This window comes from Tamandua tetradactyla, chromosome 4, assembly GCF_023851605.1.
Source record: "Tamandua tetradactyla isolate mTamTet1 chromosome 4, mTamTet1.pri, whole genome shotgun sequence".
Lineage (NCBI taxonomy): Eukaryota > Metazoa > Chordata > Mammalia > Pilosa > Myrmecophagidae > Tamandua > Tamandua tetradactyla.
The window spans coordinates 9,097,458-9,118,110 of record NC_135330.1 but is presented as its reverse complement, the minus strand read 5'-3'; the positions used below and the strand labels follow the sequence as shown (position 1 = coordinate 9,118,110).

The 20,653-nt window shown below is 55.6% G+C and overlaps 2 protein-coding genes across 2 annotated transcripts; one reads left to right on the top strand and one right to left on the bottom strand.

Moving 5' to 3' along the window:
* Positions 1-1,744: 1,744 nt before the first annotated feature.
* On the top strand, positions 1,745-11,579 carry MEX3A (mex-3 RNA binding family member A). The gene is made up of 2 exons (XM_077156439.1): positions 1,745-2,384; positions 5,902-11,579. The coding sequence occupies exons 1-2, from the start codon at positions 1,931-1,933 to the stop codon at positions 7,017-7,019; spliced, it is 1,572 nt and encodes a 523-aa protein (XP_077012554.1). The 5' UTR covers positions 1,745-1,930; the 3' UTR covers positions 7,020-11,579.
* A 903-nt stretch (positions 11,580-12,482) lies between these two features.
* RAB25 (RAB25, member RAS oncogene family) lies at positions 12,483-20,269 on the bottom strand. Its single transcript, XM_077155695.1, has 5 exons — positions 19,954-20,269; positions 15,506-15,704; positions 14,028-14,221; positions 13,270-13,350; positions 12,483-12,841 (listed from the first exon to the last, which is right to left on the bottom strand). Exons 1-5 carry the CDS (start codon positions 19,994-19,996, stop codon positions 12,717-12,719), a joined length of 642 nt encoding a protein of 213 aa, XP_077011810.1. The 5' UTR covers positions 19,997-20,269; the 3' UTR covers positions 12,483-12,716.
* Between the last annotated feature and the right edge of the window lie 384 nt (positions 20,270-20,653).

Here is a 20,653-nt window from a genome sequence, read left to right as displayed (position 1 = left end):
CTCCCCAACCCGGGGGATAAGGATTAATTTAGGGAACTCTGCTGTGCAGCTCAGCTCTCAAGGCCTCCTACTGCCAGATCTATGAGGTCATCTCATTCATTCCCCTGCCTCCAAACAGGGCTTTACTTCACAAACCCGTTCAGATTTTCGGTTTCCAAGACACTCCAGAAAAGGACACCTCACCACTGTAGCTCATCCACCCGCTCTTATACTCCTCTTTTGGGAAGTCCTTCTTAAAGTCTGACTTCAGACCGTCAAGCTGCAGTACAAACTCTTTTCTTGGGAAAGACGTAGGCATAAAAAGGGTGACAAAAGAAATGCCGAAGATATGAGGTAGAAGGAGAAAAGACTGCATTATGTTCCAACTTCCTCAAACTATCTCTAAAAGTACGCAATCACCCAGTTTAAGCTTTAAAAACTTATTTTCACTTTCACCAGATTTCCAGAGTCAAAGGGGCTGAATTACTGGAGAGAGATGCATGAAGAAAAGTGGAATGACAGAAACGGCTAAAGGACTGAGCACTCCCAAGCTGTATTCGTGGCCCAGGATGAAGGAAGCCTGGGTCCCCAGTCCACCCCCAGCCTCTCCTCCTTCCGTGGCACCCAAAGCTCAAGCCCCTCACCCAAAACTGTTAAGCCCTGCCATGCCTGCGTCCCCCTTCTCCCCTCTCTCTCACCCCCTTCGTCCTCCTCACTCCATTGCGCCACGGCCCTCCTGACCCTCTTCCACCCACCAGAGGGCCGAGAAAGAACTCACCTACCTCCAAGTCGATGCCTCCGAGACTGGAGACGGGGTGGGGGGTGGGGGTGGCTCGCCGCTTGGGGACGAGAGGATCGTGTCCTTTGCCAGGGGGGTCCAGCCCTCCAGCCCGGCACCCCATTTTGGCCCGCACCGCGCGCAGAGCCGGGTCCCCCGCACCCACCCCCAGCCCGTCATCGCGGCTGCGGGCTTTGTCTGCTCGGCCGAGAGCCGCTCCCCGCGCCCGGGAGCCGGGATCGACCCCGGGAGAGCGCGAGGGGCGGGGAGCGGAGGGAGCGCGCGGCCCGGAGGCCGGGAGTGGGGGGTGGGGGCGCCGCAGCGACCCAGCCCGGACCGCTCCCCGCCCCTCCCCCCTCATTACCATAAAAAAGAGGGACCCAGGACCTGCGGGGCTGGGGAAGGAGACCGCACGGCGGAGGGCGGGCGCTGCATTAACCTTTTACAGACCCTCAACGCCTCCGTACCCTGCCCCCTCTCCCCGCGCCGGCCTCTTGAAAAAAATTAGGGACCTCGTCTCCCGTCCCACCCGCCCCAGCTTTGGCTCCGCGCCGCGGGTGAAGACCGAAGGGCACGTCCCTATCCTCCTCGGGTCAAGGAATCCGCCACGCGCCCCCCGAGGGCGGGAAACTACAATTCCCAGCATGCCCCGGGCGCCCCCGGCGCGCCCCCCTCCCGTCAGTTCCATGCTGCTCCATCCAGTTCATTTAAAACAAAAGAGTTTGAGCGCTGGAAGGGGCTGGGCTCTATTGGGGGCCACTGAGCGCCGCTCCCGGACTGGGGCTCGGTGCGGGAGCCTAAGAGGGGCGTCTGGACGGCGGGGGCTAGAGACTCCGGGTCCGAGGCGGGAGGGGTGGGGGCAGAGATCCCGCAGCCCCCCGCCCCCCGTCACCCCCGGAGAGGAGAAGAGATCTGCTTTCTTGGTTTTGCTTCTCTTTCCCCCCACCCCCATCCCGGGGGCTGGGGCGAGGGGAGTCGGGTTACAGGGTGTTTGGGGAGGGGGGCTTAGGGGGAGGGTCTATCTTTCTATCTCGCTTTCTTCCCCCCTCCCCAGTTCTTTGTTCCCCCCTCCCCACACACCCCCCTCCTCTCCTCTCCCCTCCCCTCCTCTCTCCTCTTTTCCCTTCCACCACCTCTCTCCCTCTCTCTCTCTCCCCCAGCTTTTGTTTCGCCATGCCTAGTCTAGTGGTATCTGGAATAATGGAAAGAAATGGGGGCTTTGGGGAACTAGGATGTTTCGGGGGAAGCGCTAAGGACCGAGGGCTGCTGGAAGACGAGCGCGCCCTTCAGCTGGCTCTCGATCAACTCTGCCTCCTGGGTTTGGGGGAGCCCCCCGCCCCCACGGCGGGTGAAGACGGGGGAGGTGGGGGGGGCGGCGCCCCCGCGCAGCCGGCCGCCCCCCCGCAGCCCGCCCCGCCGCCGCCGCCCGCGGCGCCCCCGGCCGCCCCGACGGCGGCCCCCGCGGCGCAGCCGCCCCAACCCCCCACCGCCCCCAAAGGGGCGAGCGACGCCAAGCTCTGCGCTCTCTACAAAGAGGCCGAGCTGCGCCTGAAGGGCAGCAGCAACACCACCGAGTGTGTGCCCGTGCCCACCTCCGAGCACGTGGCCGAGATCGTGGGCAGGCAAGGTAAGCGGGCGCCGGGACCACGGAGAGGGACGGGGGTGGGGGGCACCCGTCCCCAGCGTGGAAAGTTCATTTCCTCCCTCCCTGTCCGCCTCCGGCTCGGTCCCTTCCCCACAAAGGGGGACCCACCCCCTCCCTTGATTTCCAAGTGCTACAAAGTTCCCTGCTACCCCCAGTCGGGACGGGTCTCCAGAACCCTTCCTCCCCCAGGGATCTGCCCTTAGACAAAGAGATACCCTCGCACTGGGAGAGCAGAAGGGGAGGGTCTCCCAATCCGGGAAGGCTGTCCGGAGGGGGTGTCCGCTTTTAGGTGGAAAACCCCGCGGAATGTGCAAAGAGTCACTCAGAAGCCCGTACTCCCGGATCTGCTAGTGGGTTGGGGAGGGGGCACTCCTGGGACCCCCAGCCTCCTGGAGTTACAGACTTTGAAGGAGACCTGGCCCGGCAGCCAGACTGAGTATCTGTCTCTTTGTTGGGCTGAGTGTAGGAATGGAAGGGGGTGTGGCTCAGGGGAGGGTCCCAGACTGGGGGAGAGTTGGTGAGGGGGGCCGCTGGGAGGAGGGTGTCCTCTGGTCACCCACTCACCAAAGTTGGACCATCTGTGGGGTTTTGGATGGGGTGCCTCCGAGGAAGTGCAGCGTCCTGGCCTGGACCTCTCCTCGGCCTCCTCCCTCTCTGGCTTTTGTTCTGGGCTGGCCATGGCTGGGGGCCAGAGGCCTGGAGAGGGGTCTCGAGTAGAGAAAGAGTGGCACAGGCCAGGGGGTGGGGGTGCTGGGGCGTGAGAAACCTTCACCTGGAGAATTGGTGGAGGGTGTGTGTCCGGATGTGTTGGGGAGGGGGTGTTATAGGATTAATCCAGTGTAGTCTGTCTGATACCACACCCTCCCCGGCTCCAGCATCCCTGGGCGGTGGGGGGCTGTTGGTGACGGTCCAGATCGAACAGACGGGCTCGTGGGGACCCTTCCTTCTCTGGGTTTCCCAGAAGGGAGTTGGGGGCTGGGGCGGGGTGCGAGTCTGGAAATTGCAGAGGGGCTGGGCTGGGGAGGTGTGGGGTGGGGGAGGAGCGGAGGAGGAGCTGTCCCACAGTGGGGAACAATAGAGGAGCTGCATTCCGGCTGGGAGTGAGGGAGGAGGCCGACTGCTGGCGGGGGAAGAGGGGCGGCCGGCCAGGCAGGCCCCTACTCCACATCCTCCCTCATCCGCCCGGAGTGCTGGGGGGCTGGAGGCTTGTCGCAGGGAGACCCAGAATGGAGGTGGGGAAGACGCCACTCCCCTGCACACCCCTCGTCGCCCTTAGGGCACTCCCTCTCGTGAGGTTTCTGGTTGAGAAAGTTGGATTTCCTCTTGTTGTCAGAAACTGGGGATCCAGAACCCTGGAATTGGGTGGGGACACTATCTTTCCTTGGGTGTGGGAGTGGTCTTGGGAGGCCCTGGAATTTAACCGGATCATTCTTTTTCTGTCTCCACATCCCATGGGCCTGTCCCTCATAAAAGCAGGGGGATTCTTTAAATGTATGGAAGTCCTCCCTCTTGTCTAACCTCCCCTCCTCCTGCTGCAGTGTGAGTACTCCTCTGTTTGACCTCTGGGAAGGTGAAGCCCAGTGGAACTTCCCTTCAAGAGACTTCTTCAGGGTTGCAGAACATAGGATGAGGCCTACCTCCAATCCAGGCTCCTAGCTTCTCTTGCCCTTATGCCCTGGGTGTTATAGGATTAATCTTGGACCTGTCCTCCTCATCCCAGTCCCTACCCCGCCCCCCGTCGCTGTCACTTAAGTTTATGGAACCAAAACTTAGATCCAGAGTCCCGGTGCCCTTCAGATGCCTTGTGAGTGGAGGTGGTAGAAAAGAGGGCCTCACTGTTCCTCAACCTTCCACGCCTCACAAATAGAACAATCGTTTACTGACATTATAGGAGCAAAGATGTACACTTAACAGGTAGGACTTCTCAGCTGTCTAGAGGTTTCAAGACAAGGCAAGGAGGAGAGGCAAATTCTCTTTCCTGAGGTCTCCTGAAGATGCGAAGGGCTGTTAATCTGGTGGGGTTGGAGGAGAGGCCACCCGGAGTGGAGAAAGGAGAAGGGAAAAAGGAAAGAGCTTACTTCAGGCCTGTGGTTGGGGGGTTGGGGCAGAATTAGAAACTAGGAGCGCTGGCCTTGGTTTTGGGGGGATAGGTAGCGTGGTGGGGCGTGAGAAAGGGATCGGTGAACTGCATGTCTGGAGAGGGGTGTGAGCATGTGTTTGTGTGAATGGGAGCAAAAGTTGTGGGCGTGTATAGGAATGTGCTATTTATGTGCTAGAGAGGATGGGGATGGAAGGGTGGGATGTAGGAAAGGTTGAAATACAGGGACTCTGTGAAGGGGGTGTAGAAAAGTGTACATTAGGCTTGCCCCTTATGTACTGTTTAAAGGCACACGGTGCATCATGGCTCTTAGTACATGTGTGTGCAAACTCACACACATGTAGCATATATGCTTCGTGAAAGGGTGTAAGTATCTGGGGCGCCTGTGTAAAGCCAGGTGGAGGAAGGCGGAATGGGGGAAAGGAGGAAGGGGCTTGTTCAGTTAGCCATGGAGGACGGCAGCGTTTGGAGATGGCATGGTCAGCCCAGCCTCACTCACTTTTCCCTCTCTTCTTCTTTGTCTGTCTTTGTCTCGGCCTTTCTTCTCTATTTTCCTGCCTTTCTCCCCAGTCTCACAGTTTTAGCCTATCTTCTCCAAGCAGGAGAAGAGGTCACAGTACCCTCTCCTTCACCCTAGCTCAGCCCCCAAGCCAGCTCTGCCCTCCTGCCCCCAGGAGACAGGGTGAGCATGGGGTGGGGTGCTGCTCCTTCACGTGTGATTATCTTCATACCTCTCCTTCCCCTCCTGCATCGCTGATTCTCAGACCCTTCTGGATTTCCCACACTCCGCTAGTTGCTGCAAACTCACTGTGAATCTGAGACCTACTGAGAGATGCTAATGGGTGGACAGCGTGGGAGGGGGCTCACAGAGCAGATAGGGGTCAGGGATCCCTGAGTAGATCTGAGAACACTATTACCGAATAGGGGTCTGGTGAGGAGTAGATGGTGGGGTGACTGAGTGCATTGGAGGTTCTGTAGAATGATGGAGGTCAGTCACAGGTGGGGAGAGGGGGTGGTGATTAAATGATTCGGAAGTTTGTGAGTAGCCAAGACTCAGTGGAAGAAGGGAGGGAACAGCAGGTGGTTGGGGAGGACTTAGCCAGTAGGTCTGAGGTCCACATCTCCTCCGGGAGGCTTAGTGAATGAATTGGAAGGTCCTGAATGGAACGCAAGGGGAAGTCGGCCCGTTTTGAAATCCGTGGTTAATAGGGACGTTGGGCAGATCTGAGCTCTGCTGAGGACAGCGTTCAGATAGGGGGGAGGCTCCAAGGGTGGCCTGTGAGGTTTGGGGGCGGGGGGGGGGGTGCTATGGTATCTGGGTGGGGCCCAGCGACCTTACTGGGCCCAGCATAAACCTTCTCGCCCTCTGGGTTTCTCATTCCCCTTCTCACACCATTCCAGGCTGCAAGATTAAGGCCCTGAGAGCCAAGACCAACACCTACATAAAGACGCCGGTGAGGGGAGAGGAGCCGGTGTTCATGGTGACCGGGCGGCGGGAAGACGTGGCCACCGCCCGGCGGGAAATCATCTCCGCGGCCGAGCACTTCTCCATGATCCGCGCCTCGCGCAACAAGTCCGGCGCGGCCTTCGGCGTGGCGCCCGCCCTGCCGGGCCAGGTGACCATCCGCGTGAGGGTGCCCTACCGCGTGGTGGGGCTGGTGGTGGGCCCCAAGGGGGCCACCATCAAGCGCATCCAGCAGCAGACCAACACGTACATCATCACGCCGAGCCGGGACCGCGACCCCGTGTTCGAGATCACAGGCGCCCCGGGCAACGTGGAGCGCGCGCGCGAGGAGATCGAGACGCACATCGCCGTGCGCACGGGCAAGATCCTCGAGTACAACAACGAGAACGACTTCCTGGCCGGCAGCCCCGACTCGGCGCTCGACAGCCGCTACTCCGAGGCCTGGCGGGTGCACCCGCCCGGCTGCAAGCCGCTGTCCACGTTCCGGCAGAACAGCCTGGGCTGCATCGGCGAGTGCGGAGTGGACTCCGGCTTTGAGGCCCCACGCCTGGGCGAGCAGAGCGGGGACTTCGGCTACGGCGGCTACCTGTTCCCCGGCTACGGCGTGGGCAAGCAGGACGTGTACTACGGCGTGGCCGAGACCAGCCCCCCGCTCTGGGCGGGTCAGGAGAACGCCACGCCCACCTCGGTGCTCTTCTCCTCCTCCTCGTCCTCCTCCTCCTCCGCCAAGGCGCGCGCGGGGCCTCCCGGTGCGCATCGCTCTCCCGCCGCCTCGGCAGGGCCGGAGCTGGCCGGACTCCCCAGGCGCCCGCCGGGAGAGCCTCTCCAGGGCTTCTCCAAACTGGGCGGCGGCGGCGGCGGGGGCGGCCTGCGGAGCCCCGGCGGTGGGCGCGATTGCATGGTGTGCTTCGAGAGCGAGGTGACCGCCGCCCTCGTCCCCTGCGGACACAACCTTTTCTGCATGGAATGTGCAGTGCGGATCTGCGAGAGGACGGACCCGGAGTGTCCTGTCTGCCACATCACGGCCACGCAAGCCATCCGAATATTCTCCTAAGCCTCCTTCCCCAGGCCTCCTGAGCCCGCTCCCCCAGGGGCCCGCCCTGGAGCTGCTTTCCACTAAGGCCTTTTGGAAATCAGCGGTTGGACGGGCCAGGTGCTTAGCGAACCTCGCTCACTGGGGAGGGGGGGAGGCGGGAGGGAAGGCAAGGTGGTGGCGGCCAAGGGGTGAGCCACCTTCAGAGCTTCTGGTCACCCTGCCCTGGGAAGGTTGGGAGGGGGCCAGACCCGCAATTTTACTAGAGTTACAACCCTGATACCTCAACACACCCTTGAATCTTGGAAGCAGCAATGAGAAACTTTTGTTTTGCCAGAGGTGGTGGCTAAGGGTGAATCTCAAAATCCTGACCCCCTCTGCCCACTCTACATCTGTGGGTCACCCTAACCCTTCCCTTCTGGAGGGGCATAGGGAGAAGGGAGAGGGAGAATTACCATCTGTATCAAGAGGTGCTCTTTCCGATCCTCTGGTCATGACCTCCGACCTCCTAATGTGACCCTTTGGTCCCCTACCCCCATATCCTGTTTGGGAATCTTCAGAAGTTCCCCACAGCCTAAGGGGGTTGGGACCCTATAGGGAGTCTGCCTAGAATTTCTGGGGGAGGGAGGGGCATGTCGGTCAATAAAGGGCTCAGAATTCTCCACAAAGCTGGGCTGGAGGAATCTGGAGAACAGGGATCCTTCCTGCCCCTTCAGTTTTCCCTTCTCTTTCTTCTCCCCTTCTTTCCCCCCTTTGGTTTCTCTCTTCCCTCCTTTGGTCTTTTCCTTCAGCTCTTCCCTTTGCTTCCCCTTGGCAGCTGTCAATCCCAGCTCTGCCTTACTTTGTTTTTGTTTTTGTTTTTCTGTGTCTTTTTTTCCCTTCTCCCCCTTCCAGTCCAGCTTTGGGGACACCGGCCCCTCTGGGGAGAATAACATCTTAACGCTCCCCTCTCACCCCATTTGTCCCTTCAGGCATTTGGGGTCCTCTCCTTCTTAACGGAATTCTTAGTGGACTGTAGCCCCATTCTCAGTGAAAATTGGAGGCCAGGACTAATACTGAGGTACTTAAGGGGTCAAACCTCCACCCTCATCATCTGTGGGCATTACATTTAGGGGACTGTTTTGGGGCTGCATTTTCTGGCTGTGGTATGGGGGGCAGGAGCCAGGGTAGGGTGTATCTGCTATTTCAAGGAGTAGAATAGGGCTGGAGGCAGGAGGAGAGGCTGGTAGAGAAAGGAAAGGGCAGCTCCCTGTGCTGCTCTCCTCCTCTACAGCGCCCGGCTCCTTGCGTCCCTCTCTGGACCTGACCTGAATCATTAGCAAACTAATCATGAAGGCTGTCCCACTCATCGTGGTTGAGGGGAGAGGCCAGGCCTTCAGGGAAGGGTCAGTCCAGGGTGAAGCAGAATCGGGGTGCAGCAGATCGTGTTCTGAGAATCATGCATTGTCAACAGCCTGTGCACCCCTTCCCAGCTTCCCCGTGCTCACTTGGGGCTGCCGCCCCCCTCCCAGCCTCCTGGTTCTGCTGGTCAGGCCAGGAGAGGATGGGGGCCGGTCCCTGAGGGCCCTGGGAGATCTTTGTACATAATGGGGTGGGACTATTCTGAGCAATCTGAGCACTTAGCTTGGAAGTCCCATTCTTCCTGGATGGAGAGGGGGTACAGGGATGAGGGTGCAGAGGGGATTTCCTCTTCCTCCTCCTGTTGTGAATTAATCACCTCCCCTCAACCTCCCTCCCCTTCCCCCTCCCCCCAGACCACCAGCCAGGGAAGGGAGAGGAAGGAGGTCACAGCCAAGAAACCTGGCCTGTGACCACTTCCCTGCTTCCCGCCAACGTGAGCCATCCTGAGATGTCTATACAATAGAGAGCAAACCAAATGGGCACCCTCGGTTGGTCGCCAGGGGCGGGTGGGGAGGGGACAGGGAAGAAGGGATGTCTGTCTCTCGGCCCCCCTCCCCCTCTCCCCTCCGTCCCGACGAGGCAGAAGACTGTTACACTGGGTGGCTCCGAAAATTCAGCCCACCCTTACTAATTGAGCCAAACCTAGAAACAAACACAAAACACACCTAGCGAATGACGAGATAGAGGAGAGAGCGTGAGAGGGAGCGAGAAAGTCGACCAACGCAGAGGAGAGAAAACAAAAATAGCAAAAAAAAAAAAAAAAAAAAAAAAAGCAGTTCTTTATAATTTAATATTCTATTTTAATAAAGGCGTTTATTACCGTATAAATGTAGCAAAGAAACCTGGGCTAATATGAAAAAAAAAGACTTTTTATTAGGTAATTTATTATATGAAAAGGATATTTTATTTTATGATAAAGTGATCCTTAAAAAAATAAAAAAACTTTAGAAGGTTTAGAATATATGTAGGGAGAGAAGAAGAAGAAAAAAATACATTTGTATTCAGAGTTAAATCTTAAAAAAAAGTGTTTTTAATATATGTTCGGGTTTACGTTCCTTTTTTCCCCCACTTTTCTTTGGGGAGGAATATCAGTTGCTTTTGGGGGGGGGCATCCTGGGATGGATGGCGGGGAGGGGCTGGGGGAACCTGGCCTCTTCTGGGACCCCGCAGATAGATTAAGTTTCACTCAGTGGGTTCCCCTCCCCCCTCCCCCTCGGGGGAGCCGGCAGAGCCAAACAAAGAAAGGGATTAAGAAGAAAGGAAGAAGCTGAGAACTGAGGATCCTGGGGTGTCCCCCCTTCCACTCCCGGGTCCCCGGGGTAAGTGTGGAAGGGAAGCGAAGAACCGAGGCCCCTGCTGGCCTGTGGGAAACCTCAGAGAGGTGTGAGATTTAAGAGAAATAGATTTTTTTTTTAACCAAAAATGAGAGAGAGAGGAAGAAAAGAAAGAAAAACCGAGGGGTTTAAAAGAAAAGAATACTACAAAAAATAATAATTATTAATAATAATAATACAAATTTATTTCATATAATCCTAGAGAAAGAGAGAGAAGAAATTACTAGTTACTTAGTAGAAGATATTCAGATAGCTTAAAGTTTAGTAGCATTGAGGGCCCCTGGGTCCAGTAGAATGTATAAAAGTCGTAAAGAAAAGGAAAATAGAGGAGGGAAGTGTCTTGAGTTCACCCAGAGTTGTCCCATCTCCACATACTGGGGTGGGAGCAGGTTGCTGGATAAAGTTTGGGGGCTACCAGTTGGGGTTGATTCTGAGAGACCTTGGATTTTTCAGTTGTAGGACAAATAAATGAGGGGCTCATTTCCAAGGGTCTCTGAAAGGATGGACCTTGATTTTGTCACCTAAGTGGGGGACTGGGTGGGGGGCAGCAGAGGAGGTTGAGGACATCTGTTTGCTCTCTCCACCCTGCCCATCTCCCTGTCTCCGCTGAGCAGCTTCTGCTGGTTCCAAAGCGATATGTCCTCTCTCGGGGCTCTCGGGGAGGATAGAGACTGCAGAGCTCAAAACCTCCTCACCTGCCTTCTCCCAGGTCTAACTGAGGCAGTCCTTGGAGTGTAACTTCACTCCACTGCAGATTGATTTGCGAGCCTGGTGGGTCATCCCGCAGACAGACGCACAATGTCACACTGCTTCACCTTCTCAGTGTTGGGGAGATGGGACTGACCCCTACACCCGTTCCCACCCGACGTCCCAACTCTGCTTTTGACCGCCATGGCAGCAGTGGACATAGCCATCTCTATCGTTGTTCTCCTTTAAAGCTGTACTGCGCTTTACAGGTTTGCAACATCCCTAATTACGTCTTAGAAGTTAGACTCCAAGAAGGACTTCCCACCCACAACGTGGAGGGATGGCCTGGGAAAACCGAGGCCCCTGGGTGCAGAGGCCAGGGGAGGGCAGCAGCTTTGGGCGACCCCAGCCCTGAGTCTCCCAGTCTGCCTCCAACTCTGAAGTGTTCAGGTAGGGCTCATCCGCTGTGCCCTGGCCCGGAAACACACACATCACTCCTCCAGTGCCCCCCCCCCCCCGCACACACGCGCACACACGCAGAAAACTGGGATGTGAGAAATCAACTCATTTTTAAAGCACTTGCCTTCTACCAGCTTGTTTGCAATCAGATTGGGCCCTTCCCTCCAGTTTAAGGGGTGGGGAGGCCCTTGGCACTCCTTTTGGCCAGAGGGGCCTGTTCCATTCACCAATGATTCTGTCATGCCCCACCCTGGCCCGAGACCCCCCCCAAATACATGTCCCTCTCCCCAGTTTACTCTTCTCGCCCCACCCAGGGACAGATCTCCCCCTGCTGTTTGTCCTAGAAACCCGCTAGTTTGGGATGGTAGCATCTGGGGTGGGGAGGGGATTCCCCTTTCCCCACCTGAGGTTCGGGTGGGGCAGGGTGGGTTGGGGGAGACAGCCCTGTGGCAGGGGGGATGGTCTCTCCACTGTAGAAAGTAGAGTAGGATTGTGGTCAGACTTAATTTGAGGCATCTAGTGAAGACACATACAAATCCACTGAGGAAAAAAGATTTCAAAAGCAAAATAAAGGCGGGAAATAAAACCGACCCATGAATAATCAAGTAAAAGTGATGTTGCACAAAATGCAGAGAAACCAAGAAGGGGGAGGGTTAATGTATTAAATGTGCTATTAAGAACTTAATTTTATTAAAAGTATTATTACTTAAGGCTCCGTCTTTTCTCTCTAGCTGGTGGGTCTGGCCACCTCACGCCAGATGGGAAGGTTGGCTGTGGGGTTGTGGCTTGGGGTGCTCTCTAGGGTGATTCTGGGGATCCCCCACGTGCCTCGCCAGAGGCAGGTATCTCCAAAGCTCCCTCCACCTCGGGCTGCCTCTGTCTGCCCTCTACAGGACCAAACTTGAGTCTCTGAGTCTCAGTCTGTCTTTTCTTCTCATTCATTCCCTTCTCCATGGAAGGTGGTCAAACCTTCCTCTACCCCGCTTTGTAGAACAGGGGAAGTTGAGGCAGGGTGCCAAAGACCCTGCCTGGGGAGTCATCTCCTGGGGAGAAGGGGCAGGGAGTTGAGAGAAACGGAGACCCCCTTGCCACTCACCCCTTCTTTGGGGTCAGGAAAGAAATTGGCTGGAGGACATGGGCATCCCACCCCCAGGGCTTAAGCCCCCTACCCCAGCTCACACACACAGGGCTGCCCTGCTGCCCCCTCCTCCCTGATGTCTACCCCTGGCCTCCTCCCCTTGCCCCTGGCATTGGAGTGACCTCAGTTCTTGGCACCAGGGCCCTGAACAGCAGATGGTTCCCGCTGATGCCGTTTCCTTTGTCTTGCCTTCCAGATACCCCTCCCCTCCATGCGTCCTCCCTCCTCCACCTGCCTTAGGGGTTGGCAGAGGGAAGGGCGGGCACCTCCCACCCCCTTGGCACAATCCCCAGACCACAGGGCTCCCCGAGGCAGCTGGCCCTGGGGGGCAGTGGGCATGGTGGGGGGTGGGGGGAGACAGAGATGGGGGAGGAGGAGGGAACCGAGACTCAAAGGAGGGGTCAAAGCTGCAGGGGAGGCAGGGGCTGGAAGAGAAGAGGGAGGAACAGACGGGAGGCAGCAGGATGGCCAGGCACTGAAACAAAATACAGCTTTATTTAAGAGCCCTAGCCCGAGAGGGGTGGCTGGGTAACAGAGATGTGCCATGGAACGTGAAGACCTTAGAGACCTGGGGACTGTGAACAGGGGACTGGACATTCTGACATCTGGAACCAAAGGGCAGGGAAGGTCCTGGAGCGGAGTGGGGGGTGGGGGTGGTGACCAGAATGTCAGTGGAGACAGGGTGGGTGCTGTCTGGGGTCAGAGGCTGATGCAACAGGCTCTCATCGCCCCGGCCCCCGTCTCCTGCCCCGCCGCGCCCCTCAGCATGACCGCGTTGGTCGGGACGGCGCTCTCCCTCTGCCTGGACACCTTTGTGAAGATCTCTGAGAGGTCAGAGGGCAGCGATCAGTCCCAAAGAGTTAGAGGCCACACCAAACCCACCGCCACCCCCACCCCCCTTCTGAGCCCCGGGGTTGGCCATTCTCGGAGGAGGTTCTGCTGGGCTGTAGCGGAGCTTGGGCTTGGGCGTCTGGGTTCCTTCTACCCTCCTGGATGGTGAACAACCAAGACCCAGCGCTCTGGGAAATGTGGCCTTCAGGTTCCGGCCCTAATCTTCCGGTCGAGTGAGGGACTCTGGGGAGGGCCTGACGAGGGCTGGTCAGTGGCGTGGGGGAGGCTGTGAGGAGACCCGGGGCCCCAGAGGTGGGCTGAGGAATCAGCTAGGGGGAGGGCTGGGTGTCTTCTCTCCCATTGCTGCCCTGGCAGCCACAGGGGTGGAACAGGGGTGTCAAATGGAGGCAGGGGCTCTAACCTTTGAGAACGGTCTCGAAAGCCAGCTCGACATTTGTGGAGTCCAGGGCTGAGGTCTCCAGGAATAGCAGCCCATTATTTTCTGGCAGAAAGGGAAAAGCATCATTAACTGTGGGGTCAATAATAAGAATATTTGCTTATTTTTACGATATACCTACCAGCCACTGAGCTAAACCCTTGTCGTGTAGTAGTAGCTCATTTAAACCTTAAAACGACCTGTGAGGGTGGGCCACGGTGGCTCAGCAGGCAAGGATGCTTGCCTGCCATGCCAGAGGACCCGGGTTCGATTCCCAGTGCCTGCCCATGTTAAAAACAAACAAACAAAAAAATGACCTATGAGGGGATACTATTATTATTATTCCTCTTTTATAGAAAAAGAATTTGAAGCCCAGAAACATAGAGAGAATGAAAAAGAAACCTTGCTCCACGTCCCACATCTACTGGCCAAGACAAGATGTGGGGCCAGGCCAGGCCTTGGGTCTCCAGAGCCTGCACCCCTCGCCTCTATACCACGCTGCCTCTAAACCCCAGAAAACAACTGGGAGAGGGTGGCTGGAGGTGGTCAAAGGGAGCCCACCCTCTATGCTTAGGGTGTCTGATCATTGCCGGGTGGGGCTGCCTTAAAATCGGCAACCACTAATTGTCCATGAAGACACTCTCAGGACAAATGGTGGGACCAACCCGAGGTCTGGGTGGCAGGGACAGGGACCGGGGAGGCTGGAGCTGGGAAGGTGAGACTGGGAGGTGGTGGTCTCTCACCGGCAAACATGCGGGCCTCGTCAGTGGGCACCTCCCGAGCCTGGCTGAGGTCGCTTTTGTTACCCACGAGCATGACGACAATGGTGGCCTCGGCGTGGTCGTAGAGCTCCTTCAGCCATTGCTCCACCACAGCGTAGGTCTGATGCTTGGTCAGGTCGAACACCAGCAGGGCCCCCACGGCACCGCGGTAGTACCTGGGGAGGGGCGTGGGAGGGGCAGAGACAATGTCAGGTTGGTCGGGTCTAGCCTCAGAGCAGAGTTGTCAAGCCAAAAAGCCAGAGGACCAGGAAGTATGGAAACGGGGGCCCAGGGATGCAAAGCCTGGCCCGATGAGCCAAAGCTCCAGTTCTCTGATGCACAGAGCCGTCCAGGGATGCCAGTCCGGAGAATCTCAGCAGTTTCACTGCCCTGCTCTAAAGCCCCTGCTGGCCGCCTCCTTCCTTCCATAGCCCCTCTACTCTCCTCGGTTCCTTTGCTGTGATTTCACCCCCTAGTAATTCACCCGGACACAGCTGGGCTCCAGCCAAGTCTGCCTCTCACATGTCCCACCTCTGAGATCTTCCAGGTCTCCTTGACCCACAGCACCCTTTTCTCTCTTGCAGCCAGCCAAGTCTTGTCCCCTTTTCTAGGACTTGCTAGAAAAGACCCTGATCTGACACCTCAGGCCTTCAGCCTCACTCTTGGAGATAGACGAGCTTCTTCAGTCCAGTGATGTCCCTTTATTCCCATTTTATTGATGAGTCAACTGAGGCTCATAAGAGGTTATGTGACCAGTCCAAGAGTGAGGAGTGTGAATAACAGAAGCCCTCTTACTTCCTGCTCCCTCCCCACCCCTGCAACTGCCACCCCTTCCCCCCACAAGCACATAGACCACCCTTCACCCAATTTGGCCTGAGGCTGACTGGGAGACACTCTGGATGTGGTGTCACAAGGCCCAACTTCCTGTACATCTTCCTAGTCTTGTTGCTTTGAAAAATGGGGGTGACCCATCCAGCTCTCAGCATGTGTGGGTGCTGCTAATTGCAGAAGACCAGGCAGAGGGGGGGCCCTTCCCCACCCACAGAGCCCACCCCCATTCCACTTCACCCTGATTCCACTTGCTTAAGTCCCAGGTTCCTTGCCTTTGAATGGGTTCATTGAAGCACCTTCCTCCTGGAGGCAATTTGAGGTTTACATAAAATGCCAAATGTAACATGCGTGTGCATTACACCTTCCTGGGCATATGGCAAAGGCTTAGTAAGCGGTGGCAATGACTCTTGGTTTTGACCCTAATAGTCAGCACCCCTCTGTTCTGTCTCCCACTACTTGAGTCTCGGCAACTGGGCCACCAACTCTTAGAGGGCAGCGTCTGGCCTGGTGCCCCGTGACCCCGCCTTGCTAATCCCCTTGTCTCCTCATCCTCCCCTTCTCCTCCCGAGGTGCCCCCTGGCCTCCTCTGCACCCTCCCGCCCTCAGCCATCCCCCAGCTGCGGGCTCACGCGGAGGTGATGGCTCGGTACCGCTCCAGGCCGGCTGTGTCCCAGATCTGAGCCTTGACGGCGGCGGCTGTGCCGAGCATGACAGTGCGGCTGGAGAACTCAACCCCAATGGTGGTGCGGCTGTCGTGGCTGAACTCGTTGCGCGTGAACCGGGACAGCAGGTTGGTCTTGCCCACGCCTGACTCGCCGATCAGGACCACTGGAGGAGGGAGAGGGGGTGAGAGGCTGAGAAACAAAGGAGGCCTGCCCCAGCCCACCTGTCGGAAAAGGGGATCTGAGCTCAGAAAACTGAGCAGGGAGCCGGGGCTCCTGGCCCGGGTTGGGGTTGGGGTCTGCAGCCCTGCAGGGGGCATTCATGCTGGGCAGAAGGGTTTGGGGCAAGCTGAGGGGCTGTAAGGATGATAGGCTTGGTCTGCTGAGATATGGCGGCAGAGAGGAGCGTGCGTTTCCGGTCACAGCGGGCTGTTTGTGCATGTTGGCGTTGAGGGGCTGTGCAGGGCAGCCCCCCGGGTGTGGGGAAGTGGACAGGGGTGGCAGAAGGCCGGGGGTGGGGGTGGAGGGGCTGCGCACAGGTTCTGGAGGACGGAGGGAATGCCTGTTTCTGTGTGTACGAGGTGGGAGGTTTGGTGTGTGGGAGTGCAGAGGGAGCGAGATCTGCATAGAGGTGTAAGTGCGGGAAAGCTTGGCAGGTGCTCCATCTGGGGGAGGGATGGGTGTGCATGTGCCAGGGAGGGAGTAAGGAGTTAGGGTCCAGTTGTCCCTGCTGTCCTGCTTGATTAAGAGCGTGGGGCTGGGATTGGAAAGCTGAGGTTTGCAGTCCTGGCTCCGCTTTGTACCAGCTGTGTGTCCTTGGGCAAGTTATTTAATCTCTCTGAGCCTATTTTTTTCTTATGGAAAAAAAAGAGGGAAAACAAGAGTATCTTACCTTATGGATTGTTGCAAGAAGTACATGAGATATTGCCCAGGATATAAGTAAGCGTACAAAGCTGTTAGTGTTGCGAGTGTGTAGGGAGGGCAGGGCTTTTGCCTTCGGGTTTTCAGGGATGAGGGCCAGGGGAGAGGCTTCAGGGCCCCGCCTTACCCACTGTAGGCGAGCCTGGATAGGGTGTGTGTAAGGCCTGGTGAGTGTGACCCATGGATTGCACTGGCCCCAGGTGCAGAGGAGACCACCCTTTAGACACAGGGCAGCCTGGCACCCAAGGGTCAGGAGTCACATCTACCCGACTGGGCTCCGATCCCGACAGCCTCTGACTAGTTGAACACGTGGCTCACAGTTTCTGGGTCGGTTTCCTTGTTAGTGAAATCTACAGAGGTCCCCTCCAACTTAGAAAGCTCCTTATTTGTGTAGGGCAGGAAAGAGCAGGAAGCAGTGTGGGTGGGTGTGGGTAAGGGGAGCACTTGTGTCGGGGTGTCTCTGCCTCTCCCCTACTGGGAACCTCGTCTCCACCTCACCCTTCCCAGTGGGTGGGCCCACAGTCCCAGCCTTAGGTCACAGTTCTAGCCCTTGCACAGCTCAAGGGCTTTGGGGTCAGACAGACGTGGGTTGGAGTACAGACTCTGTGACCTTTTATAAGTTACTCTGTCTGTAAACCTCAGTTTCCTTTTCTGTAAAATGGAGATACTGATGGAGAACATTTATTGAATGCTGACCACCGCCCCAAGAGCTTTACACATCTTTTTTTTTTAATTAAAAAAATTTTTTTAAACATTAGGACATACAAACATGAACATTCTTATCGTATGATCCATTCTTGGTATAATCAATCACTCACAATATCATCATATAGTTGTATATTCATCACCATGATCATTTCTTAGAACATTTGCATCAATTCAGAAAAATAAATAAAAAGAAAAAAGAAAAAAAACCTCATACATACCATACCCCTTACCCCTCCCTCTCATTGATTGCTAGTATTTCCATCCACCCAATATATTTTAGCCTTTGTTTCCCCTATTTTTTTCAATATCCCTTATCACTCCCTTTCATTGATCACTAGCATTTCAATCTACTGCATTTATTTTAACATTTGTTCCCCCTATTATTTATTTATTTTTAATCCATATGTTTTACTCATCTGTCCATACCATAGATAAAAGGAGCATCAGACACAAGGTTTTCAGAATCACACAGTCACATTGCGAAAGCTATATCATTATACAATCATCTTCAAGTAACATGGCTACTGGAACACAGCTCTACATTTTCAGGTACTTCCCTCCAGGCTCTCCAGTATATCTTAACTAAAAGGTGGTATCTATTTAATGCATAAGAATAACCTCCAGGATAACCTCTTGACTTTGTTTGAAATCTCTCAGCCACTGACACTTTATTTTGTCTCATTTTCCTTTTCCTCCTTTTGGTTGGAAAGGTTTTCTCAATCCCCTGATGCTGAGTCTCAGCTCTCAACTCATTCCAGGATTTCTGTCCCACGTTGCCAGGAAGGTTTACAACTCTGGGAGTCATGTCCCATGTAGAGAGGGGGAGGGTGGTGAGTTTGCTTGCCATGTTGGCTGAGAGAGAAATAGGCTACATCTGAGCAACAAAAGAGGTTCTCTTTTAGGGGTGACTCTTAGGCCTAATTTAAATAGGCTTAGCCTATCCTTTGTGGGAATAGGTTTCATATGAACAAACCCCAAGATTGAGGGTTCAGCCTATTGATTTTGTTGTCCCCACTGCTTGTGAGAATATCAGGAATTCTCCATATGGGGAAGTTGAATTTTTCCCCTTTCTTGCCATTCCCGCAAGGGGACTTTGCAAATACTTTTTTATTCACTGTTCAGCTTTACATATCTTAACTCATTTAACCCTTACAACAATGCCAAGAGGTTAAGAACTATGATTATTATCATCCTCAGTTTTACAGATGAGAAAACTGAGCACTTCAGAGGTAAAATGACTTGCGCAAAATAACACAGCTAGTGTGGTAGCCTCAAAAATGTGCTCCCCAGATCAGCCTTCAAGGAATGACTTTTTCCCCCACTGCAGGGAGTGTGGTCAGCAGATGGCCTCCAGCTGTCAGCTCCTTCAGCCTCTGCCTCTGATGCAAAGGGCCACCTTGCCTGGGGTCAGACCCTTTCTGGACAACCTGCATCCAGTGTTGGCACACGGTGAAAGGATTACTAGCCCCTAGCCGCTCTGATGAGCACTATTTGCTCTAAAGTTCCCCGCCCTTGACTAAGGCCTGTGGTCGTCCTGCTTCACAGTTTGATTTCTCCCTCTGCCCCATCTTGTTTCCTCCCCATTCCTTCCTACTTTTTTGCATGGGCAGGCACCAGAGATTGGACCCGGGTCTCTCTGGCATGGCAGGTGAGAACTCTGCCTGCTGAGCTCCTCCCCATTCCTTCTTTATTGCTAATATCCATAATAAACATCTTACATGCCAAGCTTCTTCTCAGGATCTGCTCCGGAGACCCCAATCTACAATTACTTGTTAGTGGCAGAGCTGAGGTCCGAACGCAGTGACTTCGGCTCCAGATGACTATTCTGTACCACCCTCAGGATGAAACATAACTTTTGAGGGTAGTTATGGTAATTAATGAAATAGTGGTTGGAATACAGTTAGGGCTCAATAAATGGTAGCTACTAGTAGTATTATTGTCCTAGACTATTGCTATCCTTGATCCTGCCACCCATTCCTGGGAAAGGTGTTGGGAGTACAGGTTTCCCAACTCCGTGTTGGCCAAGAATACCAGCTTGAGTGAGAGTGAGGCTGAGGCTAGGAGTGGCAGTGGGGTGGGGTGGTTAGACAGGGAATCAGAGCCCGGCCACCTCCCGGAGGAGGTGTGGGGGTGATGGGAGATGGGGGCGGCGCTGCAATAGAGGGGCCAGACACAGAGGCAGATAAAGAAGCAGGAAAGATACACACACTTTCAGGGACAGCCAAGTTGAGCCAGATTGAGCCCAATATCTGGTATCTGGGCCCGAGGAATCTGCCAAGGCACAAGCATACAAGGCCACAAGCTCAGGAGGCCTCCAGATCCTATCAGGCCCTGCTCCCAATTTGTTACATCTTCCCCGTGTATTTACCCAGTTCTGTAAAGGAATAGATCTCTCCTTTCTTGCACATCTAATGGGGTGTACAGGATGGTGACTTTCTGCCTCTTAAGTTTGCCTGTTTCCTCTTGTCCCACAAGGGAAGTCCTTTCTGAAGTCTGACCTTCCTCTCTTATGCTGCAGCAGCTGACTATTTCCGGGGATTTGGGTTTCCATTGAGAACTGGGTAGCGGAGCCGAACTCGGCAATATTAAGGAATGATCAATAACATTATTTATAACAGAACAGCTCCAAGACATTTTTCCTGCCCCATGCCCTGCAGCTTTCTTATCCGGAGGGAATCATGAGCCCTGGGGGGTCCTGGTAAGAGATAATACCAGGACCGTCCACCTCAGTTGCTCTTTTTCTGGATCTCCTTGGCCTTCCTCTCTCCCCATGGACCCCAACTCACCCTTGAAGACAAAGTTATAATCCTCCTCGGTTCCGGTCCCCATTTTGGCTCCGCATGGAGGGTGCGAGTGTCTTTGGAAGCAGAGGTGACTGCTCTGTGTGTTGGCTCAGTGCCCTCAACCCTCGGATTTCAAGAGTCCTGGACCTGCCCCACCTCTCATTGGGGGTATGGAGTGTTTTGCAGCCAGAGGGATTGAGGGCAGACTCAAAGCTAGGCAGGGCCTAGGGAGGCTCAGTTCTGGCAGGTGGGGGTACTGTAAGGAGGCTGAGAGGACGGAAGCAGAGAACAGGAAGAGCAGGCAGCTGGAGAACTGGGGCCCAAGTGGGTGGAGAAACGATGACGTCAGACAGGTTAGACAGGTTGGGTGTCTGCTCTCAGTCTGGGCTCCAGCAGGCAGGGGAGCAGGCTCCAAGGGTTGGTAGTTGGGGAGGTGGGCACTAGACAAGACCTACCGAGAGGTGGCTGAAGCTTAAGCATTCACTGCTGGTCTCCTGGGCCCTGTGGCAAGTGGTAGCCTGGCCACTAGTGAGTTAGAAAGAACCCCTCAGGGAGCAGAAACCCACTTGACCTCCTGTATTTCCTTCAAAGCAAGGTGCAGAGAGCTTCTGGTGGGGTGGACAGGGGGCACAGTGGCAGGCTGCTGGGGCCAGGGCTAGGGCTGATGGAATACCCGTACGAGGGACAGAGCTGTGGGAGCTGC

Bases quoted from the DNA above. Each gene is read 5' to 3' on its own strand.
- RAB25 (XM_077155695.1), bottom strand. From the start codon at position 19,996: ATGGGGACCGGAACCGAGGAGGATTATAACTTTGTCTTCAAGG. The intron at 14,222-15,505 runs GTGAGCCCGCAG...GCCCCTCCCCAG, and splicing joins TACCGAGCCATCACCTCCGC to GTACTACCGCGGTGCCGTGG. The intron at 13,351-14,027 runs GTGAGAGACCAC...CCTTTCTGCCAG, and splicing joins CGAGGCCCGCATGTTTGCCG to AAAATAATGGGCTGCTATTC.
- MEX3A (XM_077156439.1), top strand. From the start codon at position 1,931: ATGCCTAGTCTAGTGGTATCTGGAATAATGGAAAGAAATGGGGGCTTT. The intron at 2,385-5,901 runs GTAAGCGGGCGC...ACACCATTCCAG, and splicing joins CGAGATCGTGGGCAGGCAAG to GCTGCAAGATTAAGGCCCTG.